The following is a 27,195-nucleotide window of genomic DNA, read 5'->3' as shown; positions in this document are numbered from 1 at the left end:
GACCAATACGGAGAAACCCCGTCTGTACTAAAAAGACAAAATCAGCCTGGTGTGGTGGGCCATGCCTGTAATTCCGGCTCCTCAGGAGGCTGAGGCAGGAGAATCACTTGAACCTGAGAGGCAGAAGTTGCGGTGAGCTGAGATCACGCCATTGCACTCCAGCCTGGACAGCAAGAGCAAAACTCCGGCTCAATCAATCAATCAATCAATAACATAAATATGGCCTTTAGAGTAGTCAATTTCCAAAGATGGCTCCAAAGAACATCCTCTTGGCATTCTCGCCCTTGTGTGGTCCCCTCCCACTCTGAATCTAGACTGCTCTATCACTAGCTTTAATCAAGAAAACGCAGCAGTTGTGCCAATTCTGGGCCTACCCTTTTAAAATAATTGGCAGCTTCTGTTTCCTTCCTCTTAGAGCTTCACTTTTGGAAACCTTAAGCTGCTATGTAAGAAGTCTGCCCCTGTTATCTATATAGCAAGAGATATTAAAAAAATCAAAAATTAAAAAAAAAAAGAAGATGCCTGGCTACTCTGGAGAGGCCATGAGGAGAGAAGAGCCCCTGAGTCTACATGGCGAGGGAGAGAGACCCAGTTTATTCTAACTGGGTCTCCAGATAACTCTAGAGAAAATCCAAGCAAGTCCAGCAGAAGAACTTCCCAACTGAGCCCAGTCTATGCCGCTAAAAAAACAGGAAAAATAACTGAATTGGTTTTAAGTCAGTAGGTTTTGGAGTGTGGTTTGTTATATATCAATATATGAATAAAATAGTTCCTTATCTTTGTAGAACTTTCAAGCTAGGCACAACAGCAACATTAGAACTAAGACCCCGAGGTTAGTTTACAGCCGTAATCATGTCTCTCCTGCAAGGAACCCTGGCTATCCACCCCCCCAAAAAAGGCATTTGAAAATAGACTGTAAAAAATAAAGCAAGTACCAATTTGCATACTGTTCCTACAGCATGAGGCCCCTGTATTAGTCAGAAGAGTCAATGTTCATTTAGAAAGATTTGCGCTCATTCCTACCTATCTCAAGCCTCTCCATCTTTCTGAAACACATTTCTGCCCTGGGTGGGTGCTCCCTTTCAATGTAGAAAATGATCCTATAGTTTGGGAAATTAAGGTTATTTGTGCTCCCTCCTTTATCAAGGAGGAGGAGGCCAGTAGCAGTGACTCACTCCTGTAATCCCTGAACTTTGGGAAGTCAAGGCGGAAGGATCACTGGAAGCCAGGAGTTCAAGACCAGCCTAGGTAACACAGTGAGACCCGACTCTACTAAAAATACAAAAATTAGCCAGGCATGGTGGCAGGCACCTGTAATCCCAAATACTCGGGAGGCTGAGGCAGGAGAATCGCTTGAACCCAGGAGGCGGAGTTTACAGTGAGCTGAGATCGTGCCACTGCACTCTAGCCTAGGTAACAGAGTGAGACTCTGTTTCCAAAAAAAAAAAAAAAAAAAGAGAGAGAAAGGGCAAGCTATGAATGGGAGAAAAGATTTGCTAACCATATACCACATAAATGTTTAATGTCCATAATATACAGGGAACTCCTACAACTCAATAACCAAAAAAAAAACCAAAAAACAAAAAACCCACAAATAACCATATAAACAATGGGCCAAAGACTTGCATGCATATTTCTCTGATAATGATACACAAATGGTCAACAAGCATATGAGAAGATGCTCAACATGACTAATCACTAGGAAATGCAAATCAAAACCACAATTATTTATCGCCTCACACCTGTTAGGATGACCACTAAAAAAGAAAAAAAACCAGGAAATAACAAGTGCTGACACGGATATGAAGAAGTTGGAACGCTCATGCACTGTTGGTAGGACTGTAAAATGGTTCAGCTGCTATGGAAAACAGTATGGAGGTTCCTCAAACAGTTAAAAATAGAACTGCCATATGTCCAGCAATTCCACTTCTGGTTACATATCTAAAAGAATTAAAAACAGGATCTTGAAGAGATATTTGCACACCCATGTTCACTGCAGCATTTTTCAAAATAGCCAAAATGTGGAAGCAGCATAAATGTCCATCAGTAGATGAATGGATAAAGAAAATGTGGTATATACATAGAATGGAATATTATTCAGCCTTTGAAAACAAAGAAATTCTGATACATGTTGTAAGTTTTCTCTTTTTCTTTTTCTTTTGAGATGGTGTCTTACTTTGTCACCCAGGCTGGAGTGCAGTGGCGCAATCTCAGCTCACTGCACCCTCTGCCTCCTGGGTTTAAGCCATTCTCCTGCCTCAGCCACCCCTCCGAGTAGCTGGGATTATAGGTGCCCACCACCACAGCCCACTAATTTTTGTATTTTTAGTACAGACGGAGTTTCACCATGTTGGCCAGGCCAGTCTCGAACGCCTGACCTCAAGCAATCCACCTGCCTTGGACTCTCAAAGTGCTGGGATTACAGGTGTGAGCCACCATGCCCACACCTGTACACTATGACATATTAATAGATGATCCTTAAGGACTTTACGCTAAGTAAAGTAACCCAGTACTGCAAGATCCCATTAATAAGATGTATCTAAAGTGGTAAAATTCACAGAAACAGAAAGCAGAGTGTTAGCTACCAGAGACTTGTGGGGAAGGGGAAACCGAGTCATTCAAAGGATACAGTTTCAGTCACACAAAATGAAGAGGTTCTAGAGAGCTACTGAACAACAAAGTGTACTGTACACTTTTAAAATTGTTAAGAGTGTAAATCTATGCTATGTTTTCTACTACAGACACATGTACACAAAGATAAAAAGGGTTACATGTGCCAACAGAACAAAGAAAGGATAAACGCCACATTGCTGAGGTGAAACGACCCAAGGGGACAGCAAGGAGACAGAGGCAGCAGAAGCTGAGCTACCTTTGTGTAGGGGAGGAAAAAAGCAGAAGAGGCAAAAAGATTCACACGTACTCTCTGATGCAGCAAAGGAAAAGGGCACGATGTCAACAAGCTGCAATCCTCTTTCTATGACAAGCTCATACTTTCAACTCTGACTCCTTTATTATTACAATTTTCTACTCCTGCTCTAACTTGATTTTAATTTCATTGGAACCCATCACTCTGTCCAAGGTGCTCTGCAAAAGGTGCAGGCATTCTTCTCCAAGATTTTACATAGTCCATTTACACAGTCCAAAAGAAGGATGCTCTCATACTGCATAATCTGGCATAGCAGAGATCTGCTCACTAAAGTGAGCCTCATCCAGCAAATAAGCTTGGAACCTCCATTTTCCCCCTTTGGAAGCAGAAGAGGAGTTTGTTAATTGTTACTATTTAAAAATCAGGCAGCTTCTCAGGTGAGGGGACTGTCAGCATGTCAGCCTACAGCAAGCAGGGGGAGCCCCTGTGGGTGAATTAGGCAGGATGGGTGGGGTGGTGGAGTGGGTACTGCAATGACCAGTGCCTCCCCCTGGTGGAACCAAGTGGTAGGGCACTTAGGAAATATTTACCCACACCTAACCATCAACACATTTTGCTTGAGCTAATGCAATGAATGGCAAGTACACAAAATTGGATTTAAGTAGGAAACATGACATCAGCCTAGCATAGGCCAAGGCATCAAGAAAGCCCATGCCTTGACAAAAGGAGCTGCTGTCCTATTCAATTCCTGCTGACCATAATGTGGGAATGTGAGCCAGTTTTTTCAACGGAATCCAGATATCTGAATTTATGTGGGGAAAAAAATCAAAATTTTTAGAAACACTGTGAGGCAAACAAACACACTTGAGGACTATTTTGCAATCTCTGGGTTAATGTAACAACAGGCCCACCCATGAAAGCAAAATTTCCTCACACAAACATGTTGTCAGGAACGCTTCCAAGAAAGAACTGAAAGAAGATGTAATGGATCCTGCGCCCACCCCCCAACCCCTTCATAAGTGTGTAAGAAATCCAGGAGGAGGAGAGGACGCTACCTGCACAGCTCTAATGGGCTCGGAACAATTACCATAAGCAAAATATGTTATGCAAACAGAATCCCATACACCTGCTGTTATTGTCTTGGGAAAACCTCCAATGCACACTTTAGAGCACTACTCTGAATAGATACAGTAGAGAAGGGGATCTGAAGCAGGAAGAATGAGTACACGGGAAATTGCTCCCAACACACTGCGGCATACATACAGACTTCACTGCAGTCCCTGAGTGCTCCAACACCCTGAGCTGACAGAAGCGATTACATCTTTTCATGTTTCAGGGTGTATACAAAGCACACAGCATGCTCTACGCCATTCAGCCCAGAGAGAGGAATGATGAGAAATAATTTAGATCAGCCTAGCAGGTGCTAACATGACCTGCACTGGGGGAAGGGCTGCCTGCCAAGCATACTGCCTGGAAGCCCTGGAGGCTCATGTCCTCCCAACCAGGGCAAGCTGCCTCATTTGCATGCGATTCCCAAGAAAGACAGAAAGTGAGGCTGGAGAACCATGCTTCAGGCCAGATAGCACAAGAAACAAGTAATTCTTTAGGCATTTATGCCTGCTCTTTACTATCAAAGAATCCCACAAGAGCCAATACTTAGAGCATCTAGTCCAAAGGAAAGAGAGAGAACAAGCACAAGTGCAGGGGTCCGCTAACAACCTCTTTGGGGCCCTCACTGTCATAATGCCTTCTATTACTCTAGCACCTGACTCTTCCAAATCACATCCCTGTAAAGCAGGAATTGGCAGACTATAGCCTGCAAGCCAAAGCCAGCTATGAATGGTTTTCATATTTTTAAATCATTGAAAAACATCAAAATAATTTTTTATGACTCGTGAAAATTATATGAAAATCACATTTGTCTCCATAAATAAAGTGTTACTAGAACACAGCCACACTCTCATTCATTGATTCATTCATTTATTTGGGACAGAGTCTCGCTCTGTAGCCCAGGCTGAAGTTCAATGGCACGATTTCGGCTCACTGCAACCTCCGCTTCCCAGATTCAAGCAAGTCTCCTGCCTCAGCCTCCCAAGTAGCTGAGAAAACAGGGCACGTAACTGCCACCATGCCAGCCAATTTTTCTATTTTTAGTAGAGGGGTTTTGCCATGTTGGTCAGGCTGGTCTCAAACTCCTGACCTCAAATGATCTGCCTGCCTTGGTCTCCCAAAGTGTTGAGATTACAGGCGTAAACCACTGAGCAGGCCCATACTCATTCATTTAGATATTGTCTGTGATTGCTTTCATACTACAACAGCAAAGCTGAGTAATTGCAACAGCGACTGTATGGCCTCCAAATCCTAAAATATTTACTATCTTGACCTTTACAAAAAGCCAATGCCTGATATAGAGGGCAGAGCAGAGAACACATACAGAATTCAGAGGCTCAAACAGAGTGACCTAGTCAGACAGGTGAGCAGCAAAGTTAAGAAAGATTAACAGAATGATACCCCTCCTTCACTCTATCCTCACTGCCATATTGCCAAAGAAAAAACAGGTTGCCTAACCATCCCAATGACAAATGCATTAGATATCTAAACGTTATTGCTGGCTGGGCATGGCGGCTCACCCCTGTAATCTCAACACTTTGATAGGCTGAGCGAAGTGGATCACTTGAGGTTAGGGGTTTGAGACCAACATGGTCAACATGGTGTTACCCTGTCTCTACTAAAAATACAAAAATTCAGCCAGGCATGGTAGTGGGTGCCTGTAATCCCAGCTACTTGGGAGGCTGGGGCAGGGGAATCACTTGAACACAGGAGGCGGAGGTTATAGTGAGCCAAGATTGTGCCACTGCACTCTAGCCTGAGCAACAAGACTATGTCTCAAAAATAAATAAGTAAGTAAGTAAGTTACTGTTTTATGAAAAGGCAGGAGATGCCTGGATTTTTCCACTTAATAAGACACAGAACACTAAGTAGATGAAAGCCAGTATGTATGTGATTGTCAGAGATGGAACAGGGCCATGTTTTTCTCATACAAGGGTGTCAGAGAAGAAACGTACACTAACACCTCAAGGTGGCAGTCATTTAGAATTAATAAAACAAAGTTTTTCTCAAAAACTTGAGAAGGGGCCGGGCGCGGTGGCTCAACCCTGTAATCCCAGCACTTTGGGAGGCCGAGGCGGGTGGATCACGAGGTCAAGAGATCGAGACCATCCTGGTCAACATGGTGAAACCCCGTCTCTACTAAAAATGCAAAAAATTAGCTGGGCACGGTGGCGCGTGCCTGTAATCCCAGCTACTCGGGAGGCTGAGGCAGGAGAATTGCCTGAACCCAGGAGGCGGAGGTTGCGGTGAGCCGAGATCGCGCCATTGCACTCTAGCCTGGGTAACAAGAGCGAAACTCCGTCTCAAAAAAAAAAAAAAAAAAAAAAACTTGAAAAGGAAGCTCCTGAAAACCTGTAGTAGGAAAATTTACTACTGATAAACTTAAGAGCTTATACAGAACAAAAGGTTTAAGAGTTCTAATCTATGATATCTATGAAATAATGATCAGTTAAATAAAACAGGCAATAGGAAATACTTTCTATATCTTATATTAGTAATAACGAATACTATACAATTAATTTTCATTTACCACTAACAATGCTCACTCTTGGGCACTAGCAATTCCACTTCTAGAACTTCATCTTCTAAAACGCTCAAGTAAGCAAAGATCCTGCAACACGGTAAAAAAGAAAAAACATGGCCAATATAATAAAACCCCGTCTCTACTAAAAATACAGAAATTAGCCAGGTGTTGTGGCACACACCTGTAATCCCAGCTACTGGGGAGGCTGAGGCACAAGAATCACTTGAACCAGAGAGGTGGAGGCTGCAGTGAGCCAAGAGCATACCACTGCACTCCCACTTGGGCTACAAAGCAAGACTCTGTCCCAAAAGAAAAGAAAAGGAAAATAATTAAAATAAATGGAAAAATGTGTTTTCATTAGCAGAGAAAAAAATTCTGGAGTTAACACATGCACAAATTGTTAATAGCAGATCTCTCAGCAGTGGCTTTGAGAGGATATTCACTTTCTATAATCGCACATTTCTTTAATGTTTTTTTTTGTTTTTTGAGATGGAGTTTCGCTCTTGTTACCCAGGCTGGAGTGCAATGGTGCGATCTCGGTTCACCGCAACCTCCGCCTACTGGGTTCAGGCAATTCTCCTGCCTCAGCCTCCTGAGTAGCTGGGATTAAAGGCACGCACCACCATGCCCAGCTAATTTTTTGTATTTTTAGTAGAGACGGGGTTTCACCTCGTTGACCATGATGGTCTCCATCTCTTGACCTCATGACCCACCCACCTCGGCCCCCCAAAGTGCTGGGATTACAGGCTGAGCCACCGCGCCCAGCCTTGTAATGTTTGTATTTTACAAACGAATTGGCAATAGTTTTGTAAGCAGCAAAAAAACAGTCATTTTGTTTCCATTTATGATCTCTTGTTTACTATAAATTTTTCAAGCTCTCTCTTCCTCAGTTTCAATAACATGCCTTCTTATTTGGAGGTTGGGGAAGAGTGGAGGGGCTTTGTTGCGGGTAATATGCCTGCTGAGAGAACTGATTCATTCATTCACTCATTTGTTCACCCACTTATCAGTTCTTCATCCAAACATTTAAGGCCTCTTTTATCCTGACAGAATCAGTCACTCCTCCTTGGTTTTCAACAGTCTCAAGACACAAATCAATCTAAAAGGGTGTGGATTTGGCCTAGCTTTAATTTACCCTGCTTAGCTCCTAGGTCTATTCTCAGCAGCCACAGTTATCTTTTTAAAATATAAGATCATGCTACTCCACTTCTGATGGCTTCCCAAATCTCTCAAAGGAAGAGAAAAAAAAAATCCCTTAAATGGCTTAGAAGACCCTGCATAATCTCATCCTTGTCACCTTTCCAACTTCAACTCCTATCATGCCATCCCCTTGCTGTGCTCCAGCTGCACTGCCTGACAGTGCCAAGCATCTCGGGGATTTTGCATTTGCCCTTTCCTCTGTCTAAAATGTCCTTCCCCTAATGTCGATGGGGTTTGCTTCTGTACTTCTTGAAGGTCTCCTCTGCTCCAGTGTAACATTATCAAGACTTTTTTGGTGACCCTATTTCAAATTGCAGCATCCTCTACATTTTTTATACGTTTCTCTTTTTTGCCATAGAACTTGTCACAGTCTGGTATACTATCTTTTTTTTTCAGTTGCCGTTCTCCCATTAGAAGGAAATAATTATTGCTGGCATTTAAATAGCACCTGGTGCCAGCCGGGTGTGGTGGCTCACGCCTGTAATCCCAGCCCTTTGGGAGGCCACAGTGGGCGGATCACCAGAGATCAGGAGCTCAAGACTAGCTTCACCATCATGGTGAAACTCCATCTCCACTAAAAATACAAAAGAAATTAGCCAGGCGTGGTGGCACGCGCCCATAATCCCAGCTACTCGAGAGGCTGAGGCAGGAGAATTGCTTCAACCCGGGAGGCGGAGGTTGCAGTGAACCGAGACTGCACCACTGCACTTTAGCCTAGGCAACAAAAGTGACACTCTCAAAATAAAATAAAATAAATAGCACCTGGTATGTGCAGGTGCTTAGTAAATATCTGTTAATGGAATGAGTGAATAAATGGATGCATGGATCAATCACAGTTTATAAGCCCAACTCTCAGGGTTATTAGGAAGAACAAAACTCATGTGTGGAGCAGCCCTTGTGCATATTCCTCAGTTCCCTCTTTTTTCCCTTAGAAACAGGGTCTCCACCCTGTGGCCCAGGCTCGAGTGCAGTGGCACAATTATGGCTCACTGCAGCCTCAACTTCCCAAGCTCAAGCAATCCTCTCACCTCAGCCTCCTGAGTAGCTGGGACTACAAGTGCATGCCACAACACCCACTTAATTTTTTAGCTTTTTGTAGAGATGAGTTTTCACTATGTTGCCCAGCCCTGGTCTTAAACTCCTGAGCTGAAGCCATCTGCTTACCTTGGCCTCTCAAAGTGCTGGGATCACAGGCATGAACCACCATGCCCAGCCCTCAGTACCCTTTTCTAAGGCCTAAGTTTACCTTCCCCAGCTTCCTTTCCCTTATCTCTCTTAAGACAAGTTGGTTAATTCCACCACAGGCTTTGTCTCCTTTTTATTTCCCAACACTTGGTCCTCCCTCTTTCCCAGAAAGAACATGTCATGATTTGTCTGTAACACAAATGAAATTCTCATGGTTGGGGACTCTTCCCTATTTGTCCTTAAATGCCAAACTTCTAAGTAAGAAGAACTCAGAAGTTAGGAAGGGTTTATTTTATCTTGAATACCAAAGATGACAATTCCACCAGTTCTTTTTCAGGGGCAACTATTCATACCCTACATACTTAGAGGTAAAGCAAAACTTTCTTTTAACATAAGGATTCTGACCTCCACAAGAAAAAAAGGACCTACAAGCATCTCAAAACTTAAAAAGGTTCTTTCTAATGATGCTCAGACTCCAAAACAAAAGATGAGAGCACACACTTTCTCAAACCCCAAAAATACTACTTCTAAGCAAATTTAATGAAAGCCTTCCACAGAAACTTAAAGAAAAATAAAGCATCAGTGGGAAAAAATTTTCACATTTAATTTGGATCATCCACATGCAATTTTTTAACTAAATCAAAACCAAGTATACCTTCATAGAAATTGTAGAAGAATCTTTAAAGAGAAAAAAATACCAACAGCACTGACTGGCAGAGATATTACTGAGATGCCAAGCCAAAGACCAACAAAATGGTCTCAAGAGCAAGCTGTATTCAAAAGGAATGGGGTACTAAAAAGGAAAAAAAAAAAAAAAAAAAAAGGAAGGCTGCATATGATGCCAGTGCTGCTAAGGAAGGTGCAGGCCCTGAGTCATCAGTTTGAAGTTAATATGAAGGACACACACTGGACCAGACTTATTACAGGCTTCAGGACAACCATTCACAGGTTAAGAACACAGAACATTGAAACATCAGAGGTCAACAGAGTTCAAGTTATGGAAGATGTGACTTCCTCGTACAACTCTGGGTAATACCGCTTCATTTATTCAGCCAATGACTCTCTGTAAGACCAAATGATGTGATACAATAATAGATCTTTTTATCTTTTTTGCTAAAAAGGCCAAACAGGACTTATACTGCATATTGAATCATAGGGAATATAATTTCAAATCTACTTATTCAATTCAACTAACATTTACTGAGCACCTACTGTGCGGCCAGGTAGTAGACTAGGTACAGAAGGGATACATACAGACACGATCACTGTCTTCAGGCAGCTCACTAACAGAAAGGTAAACCAACAATTTTCTGTCATGGGTGCAATATCACAAAGAAGTATCTAGTACACATGCAACAAAGAAAAGGAAGTGATTATTTGGGGCAGTCAGAGAAGGTTTCCCAAAGGAAATGGTGACAGCTGTACTAGGTTTTGAATAATAAATTAAGTATATTCCCCATCCAAAGAAAGTGGGAGAGGTTAGCTATCAAAACTCTTCACACCCAGCTAGATCAATGGCACAGAAAAACTACTACATTTGGACCCCTTTCTATACCAGTCAGGCTAAGAAGACTTCCACTTTCCTCATTTTTAGGCTGCCAACTCCCTTTTGTGGACTTACAATCAGCCCCACAGACACACCATTTATTTTCCGCCATCAATGATGTTTGGGCAGAGGCCTCCATGGAGAAACTCCAGGTGACTGGAACTAAGGGAACAAATAAGTGTGGTGGACCATGAAGCTTCAAAGGGCTTCAGACTGTTCTAAAGTCCAAAGCAATTCCTCCACAAAAGTCTAAGTAACTCAGCAATCCAATGAGGGCTTCTAACGCTAGCCTTTGATGTTCTGGCCACATTTCACGCTAAGGCCATCAACGTACATCCCCAGTCTTCATCTATCATGAGAGAAAAAGATCGAAATACTCAGAACACACTCAGTCTTACTAAATACTCCAAACCCAAGGCTTTCTTAACTACCTGGAGAGAGAATACAGAAACAATTAGTGCTTCTAGGAGGAGACTGAAACCAATTTTTCTCTCTCTCAGTGGCTGGGATTTTAATAGTGAACATCCCTAACAGGAATCACTCTATTAAGACTAATCAATTTAGTTCTATGGGCAAATAACTAAAACAGCATTTCTCCTGTAAGCACTGTGTTGGTTACCACTCTACCCAGAAATAATAATTACAAATTACCTAATAGACCTTCAATTTCTTACAGTAAGAGTTGACTAAAGCTGGGTGTGGTGGCTCACGCCTGTAATCCCAGCACTTTGGGAGGCCAAGGCAGGTGGATCACGAGGTCAGGAATTTGAGACCAGCCTGATTAACATGGTGAAACCTCTGTCTCTACTAAAGATATAAAAAATTAGCTGGGTGTGGTGGCACGTGCCTGTAATCCCAGCTACTCAGGAGGCTGAGGTGGCAGAATCGCTTGAACTCAGGAGGCAGAGGTAGCAGTGAGCCAAGATCACACCACGACACTCCAGCCTAGGCCACAGAGTGAGATTCCGTTTCAAAAAAAAAAAAGTTTACTGAAGAGTCCCCTCAGGCAATGACCTACATGAACAATAGAGGTTTTGAGGAAGAAAACTGGTGTCTGAAGGCACTGATTTTAAAAGAAATGGAGGAAAGGGTGCCCTCTTCAGGGCCCAGGAGTTCGAATCCCACCTTTGCTTATAAACACCTCTTTAAGAAGTCATTTACTCTCTCTGCATCTGTTTTCTCATCAGAAAGAGACTGGATTTCAAAAGTTCTAGGTTCCCTCCAGTCTTAACTTGCCATTGAAACCATTTTCTTTTTCCTAATACCAGCCTTTAAAGGCCAAGGGCACCCTGCTGCAGGGAGCCACAACACCCCGATCTTCTGGATCATGCACTCCCACAGAGAAGTCATTTCTTTGTAGTGAAGCAAGGGCATGCCACTCAAGTTGCAAAGTAGTGTCAGACTTACACAAAGACAGCTTGCCCTCCACTGCCCACAGGCAAAAGGAGACAAACTGTGTACTGATTATTACCACTTGGCAGCACAGAGCTACACTGAAATACACACTGTTTGCTTATTAATACCCCCACTATTTGCAAACACTATTAAATATCCCAGCAGCACCAAGGATCCAAACAGGGTCCTTAGCCTATCTCCCACTACAAGGCCAATGAACAAAACTTTCTCCTTTCAAATACAATCACCTTTTGTGAACTCCACTCACTCAGGAACAACAGTCATCTCCAAAAATAGGCTTTGTTAAAAAAGGCAACCTCATACACAAACAGTAGGGACATCTTTTCTTCCCAGCCATCCCAACCTAGCAGCAGCAGCCCAACAGTGACACCTGCTGGAGAACTAGAAACAAGGGCTGGCTCATCAGCTGGAGACTAGTGATTTACACCAGAATGCAGTCATTCAAATGGTGGTCCTTTAATGTGTATGCACTTAGAATATTTTACAACATACCTCATTTTTTAGACAGCTGTCAGCCCTCATGGTATACCACATCCTACCTCATTTAAAAGTGATTCCATATACATAATGTAACTACTGTATTAATACACTATTTTACAATGAAAACCCTGAGTTATTTGTATATTTAAAAAAAAAAGTGGAAACCATCCAAGATGGCCGATCGCTAACATCCCGGGATTGCAGCTCTCGGGGAAGGCGCGGAGAACTAGAGGACGCCACACTTTCAGACAAATTCTGGTCGCTCACGGAGCAGGAGATCCCCCAGTGGGGGAAACACACCGGAGGCCAGCGCGACTCTCGTGGCCGGTGCAGCGGTTCCGCCGGCACCTTGGCGCGGCAGCTCTCGGAGCAAAGTAAACAGGTTCGGAGGACCGGCCGGGGTCCCCAGCAGGACACCAGAGCCCGGCAGCAGCTGTGACGGCACCTCTGCGCGGGAGCGCTCGGCGCAGAGTAAACAGGGTCGGTTCCCCTTCTGACCGAGGTTTGGAGCCCCGGGAGGGCAGAGTCGCCTACTACCGACACAAGAAGGAAGCCCGACAGGAGAATCCTGGGCAGAAAAGCACCATCAGTTTTAACGCCGCTGCTCTGGCCCTGGGAACTAACAACCTGGACGTCCACTCAAGAGACCTAATCTGAAAGTTGGTAATTTCAAAGACGGCAGGAGGATAAATTTACAATGACGGGAAGAAACCAGCGTAAAAAAGCTGAGAATACTCAAAGTCAGAACGCCTCTCCCTCTAAAGATGATCACAGTTCCACATCAACAATGGAACAAGGCTTGAGGGAGAACCAGCGCATCCCAATGACAGAATCACTCTTCAAGGAATGGATAATAAGAAACTTCGGTGAGTTAAAAGACCATGTTGTAGCCCAACGTAAAGAAACTAGGAACTTTGAAAAAAGGTTTGATGAAATCCTATTGAGAATAGACAACTTAGAGCGGAGTATGAGTGAATTAAAGGAACTAAAGAATACAATACAGGAACTCCGAGAAGTATGCACAGGTTTAAACACTCAAATTGTTCAAGCAGAAGAAGGGATATCAGAGGTCAAAGTCCAACTTAATGAAATAAAACGTGAAGAAAAGATTAGAGAAAAAAGGATAAAAAGGAATGAGCAAAGTCTCCAAGAAATGTGGGACTATGTGAAAAGACCAAATTTACGTTTGATAGGTGTACCTGAATGCAACGGAGAGAATGAATCCAAGCTGGAAAATACCCTTCAGGATATTATTCAGGAAAATTTTCCTAAACTAGCAAAGCAGGTCAAAATTCAACCCCAGGTAATACAGAGAACACCACAAAGATATTCCTCAAGAAGAGCAACCCCAAGGCACATAATCGTTAGATTCACCAGGGTTGAAACGAAGGAGAAAATACTAAGGGCAGCCAGAGAGAAAGGTCATGTTACCCACAAAGGCAAGCTTATCAGACTTACAGCAGATCTCTCAGCAGAAACTCTACAAGCCAGAAGAGAGTGGGGGCCAATATTCAACATTCTCAAAGAACAGAACCTTCAGCCCAGAATTTCATATCCAGCCAAACTAAGCTTCACAACTGAAGGAAAAATAAAATCTTTTATGAACAAGCAAGAACTCAGAAATTTTATTACCACCAGGCCTGCTTTACAAGAGCTTCTGAAAGAAGCATTACACACAGAAAGAAACAACCAGTATTAGCCTTTCTAAAAATACACCAAAAAGTAAAGAGCACCAACATAAAGAAGAATTTACACCAACGAATGGATAAAACAGCCAGTCAACATCAAATGGCAGCAACCCTAAATTTAAATTGACTAAATCCCCCAATCAAAAGACACAGCCAAAACCCAATGGCATTTTACATCCAGACCTGTTTCACATGCAAGGATACACAAAGGCTCAAAACAAAGGGATGGAGAAAGATTTACCAACCAAATGGAGAGCAAAAATAAATAATAAATAAATAAAAAGCAGGAGTTGCAATTCTCGTATTGGAGAAAATAGATTTTAAAGCAACAAAGATATAGTGGTAAAAGAATCAATGCAACAACAAGAGCTAACGATCCTAACACCCAGATACGAGACTTAGATTCAATGAGACAGAAAATTAATAAGGATATCAAGGACTCGAACTCAGATCCGGAACAAGTAAACTTAATAAATATTCATAGAGCTCTCCACTTCAAATACACAAAATATACATTCTTGTCAATACCACATCACACCTACCCATAAGTTTAAATGAAACATTGATTGGCCATTATTAATACTCAATTTTTTTCAAAATAAAGCAATATTTCCATTTACTCTCCCTCTTTCTTCCTCTCCTTATTATTTTTTTTCTTTCCTTCTCTGAAAAAAAAAGAAATCAACTTGTAAACCTCTAGATCTAGGTTGGCAATGTCTCTCTCATTGCTTGATTTCCTTCCTTCCCTTCCCTCCCTGCCTCCCTCCCTCCCCGCTTCCTCCCTTCCTTCCTTCCTTCATCCCTTCCTTCCTCCCTACCGTCCTTCTTCCCTCCCTTCCTGCCTTCCTCCCCCCCCCAAAAAAAAAAAAAGCATAAATATAAAATTTTTACAGTGAGATGATCAGGGTTTTCATTTTTTATGATACACATTTTTAAATGGTTGAACTTTAAATCACAACGCATATACTTTTTGGCACATAAAAGAAAGCTATATTTAAACAAAAAAGTTTGGTAGACCCTTAACAGTTTCTGGGTTTTGTTTTTGTTTTTTTTTTGAAATGGAGTCTTGCTCTGTTGCCCAGGATGGAGGGCAGCGGCACAATCTCGGCTCACTGCAACCTCCACTCCCCAGGTCCAAGCGATTCTCCTGCCTCAGACCCCTGTAGCTTGGACTACAGGCATGTGCCACTACACCTGGCTAATTTTTGTATTTTTAGTAGAGAAGGGGTTTTTACTGATGTATATCATTAGAAAATGATTATTTTTATTAATAATCATTTACTTTTTTTTTTTTTTTTTTGAGACAGTCTCACTCTGTCACCCAGGCTGGAGTGCAATGGTGTGGTCTTGGTGCACTGCAACCTCCATCTCCCAGCTTCAAGCGATTCTCCCACCTCAGCCTCCTGAGTAGCTGGGACTACAGATGTGTGCCACCATGACTAATTTTTGTATTTTTAGTAGAGATGGGGTTTCACTATGTTGGCCAGGCTGCTCTCGAACTCCTGACCTCATGATATACCGGCCTCAGGCTCCCAAAGTGCTGGGATTACAGGAATTGAGCCACACACCCAGCCTTCATTAAACAATTAATAACATTTTAGGTGTATGATAGACATTAGTCACATGTGGCTATTTAATTAAAAATTTTTAAATTACATTTATTTTCTCAGATCACAGTAGAAGCATTTAAAATGCTTAGTAGCCATGAGGAGCGAGTGGCTACCATTTTACATAGCACAGAGAACATTTCCATCAGTGTAAGAAGTTTTATTGGACAGCATTGCTCTAGAAAATCTAGTGAAGTATTTACAGACGAAATTATCTGATACCTAGGTGGGAGGAGTAGATGGAATATAGATTAAAGAAAGCTAGCCAAGCACTGATAACTTTTGAAGTCAGGTTATAGGTGTATGGAAGTTCAGTCATACTTTTCTCTTTATTTTTATATATGTTTGAAGATTTCCGTAACGACAAGTTAAAAGAAAAAAAAAAGTGGTTCACTTGAAAACGAAGTATTCAGCCAGGCATGGTGGCTCAAGCCTGTAATCCCAACACTTTGAGAAGCCGAGGTGGGCAGATCACCTAAGGTCAGGAATTCAAGGCCAGCCTGACCAACATGGAGAAACCCCATCTCTACTAAAAATACAGAATTAGCCAGGTGTGGTGGTGCATGCCTGTAATCCCACTACATAGGATGCTGAGGCAGAAGAATCACTTAAACAGTGAGGCAAAGGTTGTAGTGAGCTGAGATCATGCCACTTCCCTCCAGCCTGGGCAACAAGAGTGAAACTCTGTCTCAAAAAAAAAAAAAAGTTATCATATTAAGGAAAATGCCATGAAGGACAACTTGTACAAATCTTTAGTCATGAAGACCAGAGTTCTAATTCTCACTCAGGAGACCTATTATGTGACCTTTAACAAGAAACTGACTTCCCTGAGCCTCAGTTTCCTCAACTATAAAATGGGAAATTGAATACCTGACTTGCAAAGAATTGCTGTTGAAAGCAGAAGTAATTATTTCAAAACAAGAACTCAATACCTAACATATAATAGGTCCCCAGTAACTGGTATCGCTCTCTCTTTTTTTTTTTCTTTCAAATGGAATCTTGCTCTGTCACCCAGGCGGGAGTGCAGTGGCGCAATCTCAGTTCACTGCAACCTCCGTCTCCCAGGTCCAAGCAATTCTCCTGCCCCAGTCTCCCAAGTAGCTGGGACTACAGGTCCACACCACTACAGGCCCATGCCTGGCTAATTTTTGTATTTTTAGTAGAGACAGGGGTTCACCATGTCGGCCAGGATGGTCTTGAAATCCTGACCTCAAGTAGCCTGTTCACCTCAGCCTCCCAAAGTGCTGGGATTACAGGTATGAGTACTGACAGTACTGGTATCTCTAATTATCATCAAACAATAAAGTTTCTTTCTTTTTTTTTTTTTTTTGAGACAGATTCTCACTGTTATTGTCTGGGCTGGAGTGCAGTGGCATGATCTCAGCTCACTGCAACCTCTGCCTCCCACATTCCAGCAATTCTCCAGTCTCAGCCTCCTAAGTAGCTGAGATTACAGGCACCAGCTACCACACCCAGCTAATTTTTGTGAATTTTTAGTAGATACAGGGTTTCACCATGTTGGCCAGGCTGGTCTCGAACTCTTGACCTCAGGTAATCCATCTGCCTTGACTTCAGGTGATTCACCTGCCTCGGCCTCCCAAAGTACTGGGATTACAGGCATGAGCCACCATGCCTGGCCTAGAATTTCTTTTAAACCACTCAGGTATTTCTCAGAACAGCATATGAAGAGGTCCTACTAGAGCAGAATGGACAAAAGCTAACTAGAGCCCACTGGTACTACGGAAACAGCAACTGCTTGGTTTCTTAGAATAGTAACTGAAGACGGTCCTTTTGCAGTGATCTTTAATAAACTTTTAAAGTGCCTACTACACGTCATGCACTGTGCTGACTGCCTTCTCATCTCTATTGACAAAGAGGAAGAACAGAGGCTCAGGCTCCTGATGTGGACCATTATGCAAGGCACAATATTTCAAAACCAGGAATCGAGGAGCTGTTAATCCAGACCTGGTTTCAAGCATATGGGTAGAGTTAGCAACCTCTCTACTTCATCTTTGTCAGCCAGTCAAGTCACCCTCTGTTTCCCAACCCAAGTCCTTAGTAACTGCCTAAGAACCTACATGTACCATACCCTTTCCTACCTTAGTATATGCTGTTTCCCTAAAATAAGGCTGGGAGCGGTGGCTCAAGCCTGTAATCCCAGCACTTTGGGAGGCCGAGGCGGGTGGATCACGAGGTCAAGAGATCAAGACCATCTTGGTCAACAAGGTGAAATCCCGTCTCTTCTAAAAATACAAAAAATTAGCTGGGCATGGTGGCGCGTGCCTGTAATCCCAGCTACTCAGGAGGCTGAGGCAGGAGAATTGCCTGAACCCAGGAGGCGGAGGTTGCGGTGAGCGGAGATCCCGCCATTGCACTCCAGCCTGGGTAACAAGAGCAAAACTCCGTCTCAAAAAATAAAATAAAATAATAATAAAATAAAATAAAAAGGTCTTTCCCTCTCCAAATCATACCCATCTTTCAAGACTTGATTTTGCAAAGCCTTCTTGGATGATATTTCCCTTTCTCTGAAATTAGACTACATCGGATTTCACTACCATATAATGAAGCATTTGCTCATCTACCCTTTAGATCAATTTCATTGTCTTGCCTCCACAGTAACACTGTAGACTCAGGTGGGTAAAGACCACGTATTATACCTCTCTTGTATTTCCGTAGCGCCTAGCACAGTGCTAGAAAATTTGTAACCATTCAACTAATACTTATTGACCGAGTGACTGTCTAAAGCATCCTCCCAAAATAATAAGTACATTATGTGCATAATTCATATTCCCACCCTTGTTAGACGCAAAGCTTACATCAGAGAAATTTCAGTTGCTTCGACAGAGGATGTAATGCAGCGCAATATGCTGTTTGGATCCAAGAGGCGTATTCTGGGAGTTGGTGATTATGCTAGATTTGACCTTTACAGAATTACAGAAAGAAGTCCCTAATAAATCAAGATAGATGCGCACATAGCCATACATGGAACATGTGGTGGGCGGTCAACTACACCCACTCTGTTTCTTCCATGAAAGAGTTGGCTAGGATGCCAATCTGAGTATGGAGAGTCCTTCCTTCCATGAATTATTCTTCTCCATCCCAAGGTGAATGTTCATCTGGAAGATCCACTCAGAGAATCTCAAGTGAGCAACTAATATGCTGTCCAAAAACAAGTATCTCTAAAAAAATTGGAACTTTTCTTGACACACACACACACACACACACACACACACACACATATATATATATTCTTTTCCCTTTGTCAAACTGCAGTGTTCCAAAAGATAAAGAAATGAACTCAGTTGTCCGAACCAACACAATAAGCGAAGAGCCAATATACTAATCTGTAACATGCAGGGTTCTCTTTTACTTACTCCTAGGCACTCTGGGACATTGTTTTGTCTCACAATAAGTAGTCCTGCACATACAATGTCTCAAGAAGGTCAAAAAGCCAGGCAGAGAAAGTCAATGGTTCCATCTCTTCATGCCTCTGTAACCTAATCTACACTCTCCTTTCAAGGCTAAAGCCAGAACCTTGAGCTTAGCCAGAAATAGAGCTAGTACAGCCAACTGACTCATACTGCTAGGCCCTATCCTATCTCTGCCACCGGAGCAAGATTTTCCAAGAAAATGCAATGGGGAGATCAGAAGCAGATGTGTGGGTCTCAGACACTCCAGATACAGCCACAACATCTATAGGACTGAAGGAAATTATACAAGGTGAAAAGCAAGGAATGCAGAAGACAGGAAAGCAACTGCTTACCTCCTGAGTGAATCCTCCTTAGAGCTTTCCTCAGGCATATCCTGATGTAAGGCCTCCTGTGACACAGTTCCAGATCTGCTGGACTGGGTATAAATTCTTTCCCAGTGGCCTGTCTCCTGGTTAAAGGCCACCCCCACAGTCCTCTCCTCCTGCGGACTAGCAGAGCTGCTCAACTCCAGCCTGCTGGAGCTGGACGTTTGGCCCTCAGTCCACTCAAGAGGTGGCAAATGGCTGCCACTCGATGGCACACCCTCAAAGGAGCTGGGGACCTGCCAGGAGGAACTAGCTTCACCTGAGGAGTAGTTAGGTGTGGTTCTTTCCTAGCGCATGGTATCGTTGTTGAAGGTCAGGAGATTGTGGCAAGCATGGCAGCGATTCAGGTGGCCACGGGACAGGTTGGAGTTGTTCTCACTGCTGTGTGGGATGGGCTGGTGGGAAGGGCCTGGCCTCTCAGATTCAATGTTATTGTTGAGCATTTCCTGAGCCTGTTGGGTCTGGGGAGCTTCCCGGCTCAGGCTCTGATCCAGCTCCTGAAGCATGTCATACTCCAAAAAGAAGAGTCTCAGGTCACACTGAAGCTCATGACAAATGCTGCCTGAGTTGTTTTGGCTAGAGCCATTCCCTCCATCTGACTTGGTTGCCAACCCTGATGCTGGAAAACCCCTCCCTTCCATGGCTGAAGTGTACACAGATGCCTGAGAGCCACCTTCTTTCTGTCTCAGCACAGACAGCAAACTCACTGAAGAGGCACTGGTCCTGGGTGGGGGCATGGATTCCGTCTCAGAGCAGGAGTTCAGACTGAGTACTGTCCAGGTCCACTCAGATCCTGTCAGCCCAGGAGTTATTTCTCGGTGATACCTAGAAGGGTGGCTAGACAGAGGCCCTCCCAAAGAGCGGTGGGTAGGACCCAGACTGAGGTTGCGGAGCGTGTTGCCGGCAGTGCTGCTCTGGACTGTACTGAAGGCAGACGGCTGGTTCAGAAGGCCCTGGTCCTGCTGTGTTGATGAGGCCTGCTCCAGGGGATGGAAGGGATTGGTCTGTACAAAAGAAAAGGAAGGGATAGTAGCTTTGGCAGAAGCAGGGGGGACACTGTCCTGGTGTGGCAAGAGGGAAGGAACTTGAGTGCCAGAGCAGCAGCTGCAAAGGCACAGGATCCCAAGGTGCTGGCAGCACTCAGCTGTGGGGTAACTGACCCGTTGTTGAAGCCTGATGTAAGCGGAAGTCCTGGGGTGCTCCGTGAAGGGCTGAGGTGGTGCGGGTGAGGGGGTAGCAGAATCTTGCACTGTGCTTTGCTCTCCCACCTGGATGCCAGAGGAGCGGGAGGACAGCATGTGCAGGAAATTGTGCAGGAGAGGTGTCCGGCGAACTGGCTGTGACTGCAAGAGGGCACGCTGATGGTAGTGGGATAATTCTGTTCCATCTATGGGGCTCTCTGGTTCGTCATCACCCTGCAGCGTGGACCAGCCTGGGGCAGGGGGTAGAGCAAGGCAGTTAAGAAGAACCTCCAAATAAATCAAGAAAAACTAACCACTGACAATCATCCAAGGAAAACGACATTCACAGATAGGAAACACCTCTCTACCCCTGCAGCACTGACAACTGGCTTCAGAATCAGAATAATCACATGGTATTAAATTTTCCACTCCCAATTAGCAGTATATCTGAATGAGTAGAGCTGACAAACCAACTGTCTTACAAAAGACATCTCCCTATGACAGAGAATGAGGGGAAGCAAAATGTCAACCAGCCAGAGGCACATGAGCGACAAGCTATCCAACACTGTAGTGATGATAAGGGTTACTTCTAATGAGGCGATCACTGGAGGGTTTCAGAATCAACTCTCCTGTCAAGATTATGACTGTAACTCTGAATATACAGTCTAAAGCTAGTTTTAAATCTTAACTGGAAAGAAAGACTTGGGTATTGAGAATTAAAATCCAATAGAATCAGAATTGGAATACTAGTTAAGAAAAGAACTCACAGTTTAGCTGAAGTTGGAACTGCTGGACTAACTTACCTGTTGATTAGAGGGGTTAACAATTTCTGTGACTAAGTAGTGTCTAAGTGGATCAAATCTCACCAGACTGAAATCACAAAAGAAGAAACAAAGACAGGCATAGAGAAATTATGTTAACTGAGAAGAGGAAACTTGTATTAGAATTTATAGCAATCATTACTGATAACTGTGGTATCACTCAGGTATCCACTTCATTCAAGAATTTCAAAACTTTCAAAGAGGTTAAAACAGTAATGCTCAATACTTCTTGCCAGAGTAAAGGAATGTGTATCACAAAAATAATGATTTCACATGAAAAACACCTAGGGTTTCCCTGCCAGGGAACACCTACATTAAGCACACATTTGCTCAAATACAAGAGCCCATCCTAACAGTAGAGCATAAAATGCTCTCATCTCTGCCACAGGATCAGTTCTTCCCTCAAATGACAGCTACACTAGCAAGAAGCATGAATCTTAGTGGCAATGAACAGTCCCAGCCTTAAATAACATAGCTGAAACCAGAAAATTAGCCTGTATTCAACTGCAAATCCAAGAGGACCAAAGAAACACAATACATCAACTTTAGTACAGATAATATGTTTTTATCATGAGGACTAAATAAATGTCAATTACATGCTTACATCTCCATCTTCCAGTTTGATAAACACAGACAACCCACCGAGCTATCTAAAATACCACCCAAACTTCTTTCAAGTTTCCCCAAAGAAGGAATATCCCAAACACAGTTAGCTTGGAAACTAAAAGAGAGTCTAATGGCCCAGGTCTCCAAAGACCAGAAGATCAGGCCAATAAGGAAAGCTGAAATGAACAAAATGAATGTCTCCGAGCTGATTAGCCAGCTGCTTAGAAATTGGGAGGAGGCCAGGTGCAGTGGCTCACACCTATAATCCCAACACTTTGAGAGGCCAAGGCAGGAGGATCTCTGAAGGCCACGGGTTCAAGACCAGCCTGGGCAACACAGTGAGACCCACCCCCATCTCCATAAAAAATTTAAAAATTAGTTGAGAGTGGCTGCATAGTAGTCCCAGATACTCCTCAGACTGAGATGGGAATTTCTTGAGCCCAGGAGGTTAAGGCTGCAGTAAGCCATGACTGCACAACTGTACTTGAGCCTGGGTAACAGAGCAAGACCCTGTCTCAAAAAAAAAAAAAAAAAGCGGGGCTGGTGAGCAAGGTGGCTCACACCTGTAATCCCAGCACTTTGTAGGCTGAGGCAGGCGGATTATTTGTGGTCAGGAGTTTAAGACCAGTCTGGCCAACATAGTGTAATCCTGTTTCTACTAAAAATACCAAAAAAATGAGCTGGGTGTGGTGGTGGGTGCCTGTAATCCCAGCTACTCAGGAGGCTGAGGTACGAAAATCACTTGAACCCAGGAGGCAGAGGTTACAGTGAGCTGAAATTGCACCACTGCCCTCCAGCCTGGGTGACAGAGTGAGACTCTGTCTCAAAAAAAAAAAAAAAAAAAAAAAAAAATAGGAGGAGCTGAGGATGACAACCTGCCCTGAGCAGGAATAACAACCTGTCTTCCAAGGTGACAGCCAGTAGAATGTCCTCTATTATGTCAGTCCTGTGCCAGATAATGTTGATGGGGCAGAGCACTTACCAGACCCATTCCATCTCACTAGCTGTCTTCACCACAGCAAAGGGCTCCCGTCGACTCCAATCCCAGAAGTGAATCTCGTGGGCAGTGGCAATCAGCAGGAGCTGAGCTGTAGGGTGAAAAGCCAGGGAGGCAATAGCATTGTTGCTATCTGTGAACCAGCTTTCACTGCCACCCTGCAAATGCACCAATTCCAGATATTTTCAGGTTACAAGCTGTCAACAGACTGGGAAGTCAATTTCAAGAAAGGTCCATTTAAGGTAAAATGACTACATATAGGGCCTACTTTAAATATAGCCTCTGTAAAAAGATGTAGAAGATCAGTGATCTGGCAATGTCACTACTTTATCAGACAAATACTATATAATCAGCTCAGTTCTTCAAATCATTCACAATCTACAAGCATATATACACAGTTCTTATTTTTTCTTTTTTTTTAGATCCTCCTATGTCTTTTTTTCTTTTTTTGAAAAGGGATTTCATTCTGTCACCCAGGCTAGAGTGCAGTGGCACAATCTCAGTGCACTGCAACCTCTGCCTCCTGGGCTCAAGCAATCCTCGCACCTCAGCCTCCCAAGTAGCTGGGACCACAGGTGCATGGCACCATGCCCGGCTAATTTTATATAATTTTGCATATAATATTTTTGGTATAGTATCTTGCCCAGGCTGGTACCAAACTCCTGAACTCAAGCAATCCACCTGTCTTGGCCTCCCAAAATGCTAGGATTACAGGCATGAGCCATGGCACCCAGCCCACAGTTCCTATATTTAAAGCCTGAGAAAACTCAAGCTTGGTGTGCAACACAGTGCAGGACAACCCACTACACATTACTAGGACAGAGAGGATATTGCTTTGATGATCATGATCAGAGTACAGGACAATCTTTGCCCTAAGAAAACAGAAATCCATCCTGAACATATCTTAGAGCCTCCTGTTCACAATGGGTCAAAGGAAGCATTAGGCAGGTATTCATCTTAGAATGGAAGACAATCTCAGGGTATGCTTAAGCTATTGCAAAAAAAAAAAAAAGTGAAAGACAGTGACCTACCCTTCCTATTAATTAACTGGGCAATGTCTACCACAATACATTCAGATGTAGTCCTAAGAACCTGGCTAGGCTCTTCTAGAAGAACCCAATGGTAAACAAGTCTCTGAATACCAAAAGAAGCACAGTGGCTTACACCTGTAATCCCAGCACTTTGGAAGGCCGAGGTGGGCAGATCACCTGAGGTCAGGAATTCGAGACAAGCCTGGCAAACATAGTGAAACCCTGTCTCTACTAAAAATAGAAAAATTAGCCGGGCATGGTGGCACATGCCTGTAATTCCAGCTGCTCGGGAGGCTGAGGTAGGAGAATCGCTTGAACCCAGGAGGCAGAGGTTGCAGTGAGCAGAGATTGTGCCATCGCACTCCAGCCTGGACAACAGAGGGACACTCTGACTAAAAAACAATTAATAAAAATAGAATACCAAAAGAAAAGGGCATCTTAAGGAAATACTCATGTGTAAATCCCGAATCCTAACCTCCCCATCTAGGCAGCCAGAAGCAATAAGGCCTGAGATGGTGGGGTGAAAAGTGACACACCATGGAGTACAGTGGTGTCCAATCAGGGAATGAACACATTTCCCAGTCTTCACCTACGTAATATAGATATTATGATTCACATGGGTGGAGGCTAAGAGAGTCCTGGAGAACCAAAGAGTAGAACTGAATTCAGAAGCATGTAGAAGGGTAACCAACCTTATCAACTTTGGACAACACAGAATAGCGATACTACTGCCCATCCCAACATGAAAGGCACTAAGCTTTGCACATTAGGCAGTGTATCTACAAACAGAAATATTCTGATCGTTAAAACCTTTTGGCTTGTCAATACTGTCCCCAAATGACACATGCCACATTCAGAAAATTTTTTCCGGGCCAGGCGTGGTGGCTCCCGCCTGTAATCCAAGCACTTTGGAGGCCAAGGCAGGTGGATCACCTGAAGTCAGGAGTTCAAGACCAGCCTGACCAACATGGTGAAACCCCGTCTTGAAAAAAAAGAAAATATTTTTTCCAACTGGAAAAACCATCATGCCACTGGTGAGCTACATCACACAGGCAAAAGACTGTTACTGAGAAACTTTCCAAGTTTTGATCCTCTCAATGATCAGTTTCCTTTGCTTGTTCTCATTATTTTTTAGGTCAGCATTGCTTATCTACTTTCTTTCCCTTTCTGACACATGGCCAAAGCTCTGTTCATACAGTAATTCAGAGAGCCTTTAGGGACTGACTTGGCAGATCAAGCCAGGCCAAATATACAGAAAGCACTGGTATCACAAATCTTATGGTTAAGTTATAGATAAGTACTAAGTACCTGTCTGGGCTGAAGGCCAATAAGAAGGTAGAGCGTGGACTATCCGGCAGTTCTACTCTCTGGGAGACAAAAAAAAAAAAAATTAAAATGCATGATTTATAAACTATGGTTCACCCTATCTCAAAAGCACATTAACCAATCTAGATTCGTATTCACAGTACAGGCTTAAAAACTGGAGACAATGATCAAGCTACAAACAGAGAGATAAACTTAAATTACCTTTAGGAAAACTGTCTAGCTCTAAAGGAAGAAGATATTTCTAGCGCATAAATTCTTTTAAATTTACAAACAACTCCCTAAGTCAGATATGTCAACCCTCCCATACAAGATCCCCCGACCGGTCCCTAACCTCCCTGTGCCTCAATTTCCCATCGTGGAAATGGGCCCGGAGCCCCCCACTGCGAGTCGTGCTGCCTGGGGAGGCCCCATGGAGTGTACGGGGCAGCTTTGCTGGGTGCCCCGACCTCGGGCTCCGGGCGCGGCAGCCAGCAGCAGCCTGTGGGTGGGGGTGGCGGGGCGGAGAACCACAGCCACAGCTGTCACCGCCCCTCCCGGTCAGCGCCAAATTTGAAAATTGCCCAGCACCTCCCAAACTGCGCGCTGGGTGGGGGAAAGCCCTGGGCCCCACCCACGGGAAGCGCGGGGCATTCTGGGACTTGGAGTCCAGTCCCTGGAGGGTCCAGCGGGGATGGCTCCGGGCACCCTGAGCCCCTCCCTGGCGCCCAAAGAGGAGGGCGGGGGGATAGGTTGGAGACCCGGGTTTGCAGAAGGCAAGACTGAGGCCGAGGCCTGCGCAGTCAGGCAGGAAGCGGCGCTCCTGGCGGGTGGAATAGCACAGGCAAAGGCTGGGAGGTGGACAGAGGGCGATGGGATGGGGGAAAAAAAAACCCTCTGCTGTTGACCCATTCTAAGGTCCCAGTCTACCATCACCAGTACAAATCCCATGTTAAAAATAGCCATTTTCCTCACCTTGCCCTCCCATTTAATCCACCGGCTTTTATCTTCCACCAGCTCCTGCAGAAGCCGCTGAGCTCCTATGGCCCGAGCACCCCGTTCTCGCCCCCCGAGTATCCGGACAGCATTCTTTTCCGGGACAACCTTCATAGTGCTCAGCAGCCACTGTCACACCAGGCCCAGAAAATGAAGGAGCAAGTAATAGCTCCAACACACTGAAGCAGCTAAAATGAGGCCATATAGGTCCTTGTAAGTTGTCCTCATGGAAATCTAAGGAATAGAGAATAATGTCAAAGAACGTCTATTCTGCAACAAGAAAAGCTTCACATTGCAAATATAATTCTAGCTCAAAAGGGAAATTATTCTTTTCCTATTTAATGACACTTTCTCAGAAAAGACCCTTCTCCCAGAATTTTTCTTCCAAAAGTATTTCATACTCTCATATTCTCCATAGTTCAACCTTATGTCTAAAGAAAGGATCAGGCCAGGCAGAGTGGCTCACACCTGTAATCCCAGAATTTTGGGAGGCCAAGCAGGGTGGCCTGCTTGACGTCAGGAGTTCGAGCCAACATGGTGAAACCCCACCTCTATTAAAATACAAAAATTAGCAAAGTGTGGTGGCAGGCACCTGTAGTCCCAGCTACTCAAGAGGCTGAGGCAGAAGAATCGCTTAAACCCAGGAGGTGGAGGTTGCAGTGAGCTGAGATCACGCCACTGCACTCCAGGCTGGGCAACAGAAGAAGACTTTGTCTCAAAAAAAAAAAAAAAAAAAAAAAGAAGAAGAAGAAGAAGATTATTTGGAGTACCTTTCTCACTCATTTTCTCTTCTCCACTAAAGATCCAGAGCAGAGAGAGGATAGAGAAGGAAAAGGAAGGGGG

The 27,195-nt window shown here is 43.8% G+C and overlaps 1 protein-coding gene across 1 annotated transcript in view; it reads right to left on the bottom strand.

The window, feature by feature from the left end:
* LOC118153855 (activating molecule in BECN1-regulated autophagy protein 1-like) overlaps nucleotides 1-26,466 on the bottom strand; it is a 53,621-nt gene extending 27,155 nt beyond the window's left edge. Inside the window, 6 exon segments of the mRNA XM_078375433.1 lie at nucleotides 19,386-20,422; nucleotides 20,687-20,887; nucleotides 21,403-21,469; nucleotides 23,009-23,181; nucleotides 25,712-26,179; nucleotides 26,332-26,466. Of these exon segments, the coding sequence (XP_078231559.1) occupies nucleotides 19,386-20,422; nucleotides 20,687-20,887; nucleotides 21,403-21,469; nucleotides 23,009-23,181; nucleotides 25,712-26,179; nucleotides 26,332-26,466 (2,081 nt within the window).
* Nucleotides 26,467-27,195: the final 729 nt, after the last annotated feature.

Source organism: Callithrix jacchus, chromosome 5 (assembly GCF_049354715.1).
Source record: "Callithrix jacchus isolate 240 chromosome 5, calJac240_pri, whole genome shotgun sequence".
NCBI classification, from domain to species: Eukaryota; Metazoa; Chordata; class Mammalia; order Primates; family Cebidae; genus Callithrix; species Callithrix jacchus.
Note: the sequence above shows the minus strand (reverse complement) of the source record. Positions and strands in the feature narration are given on the sequence as shown.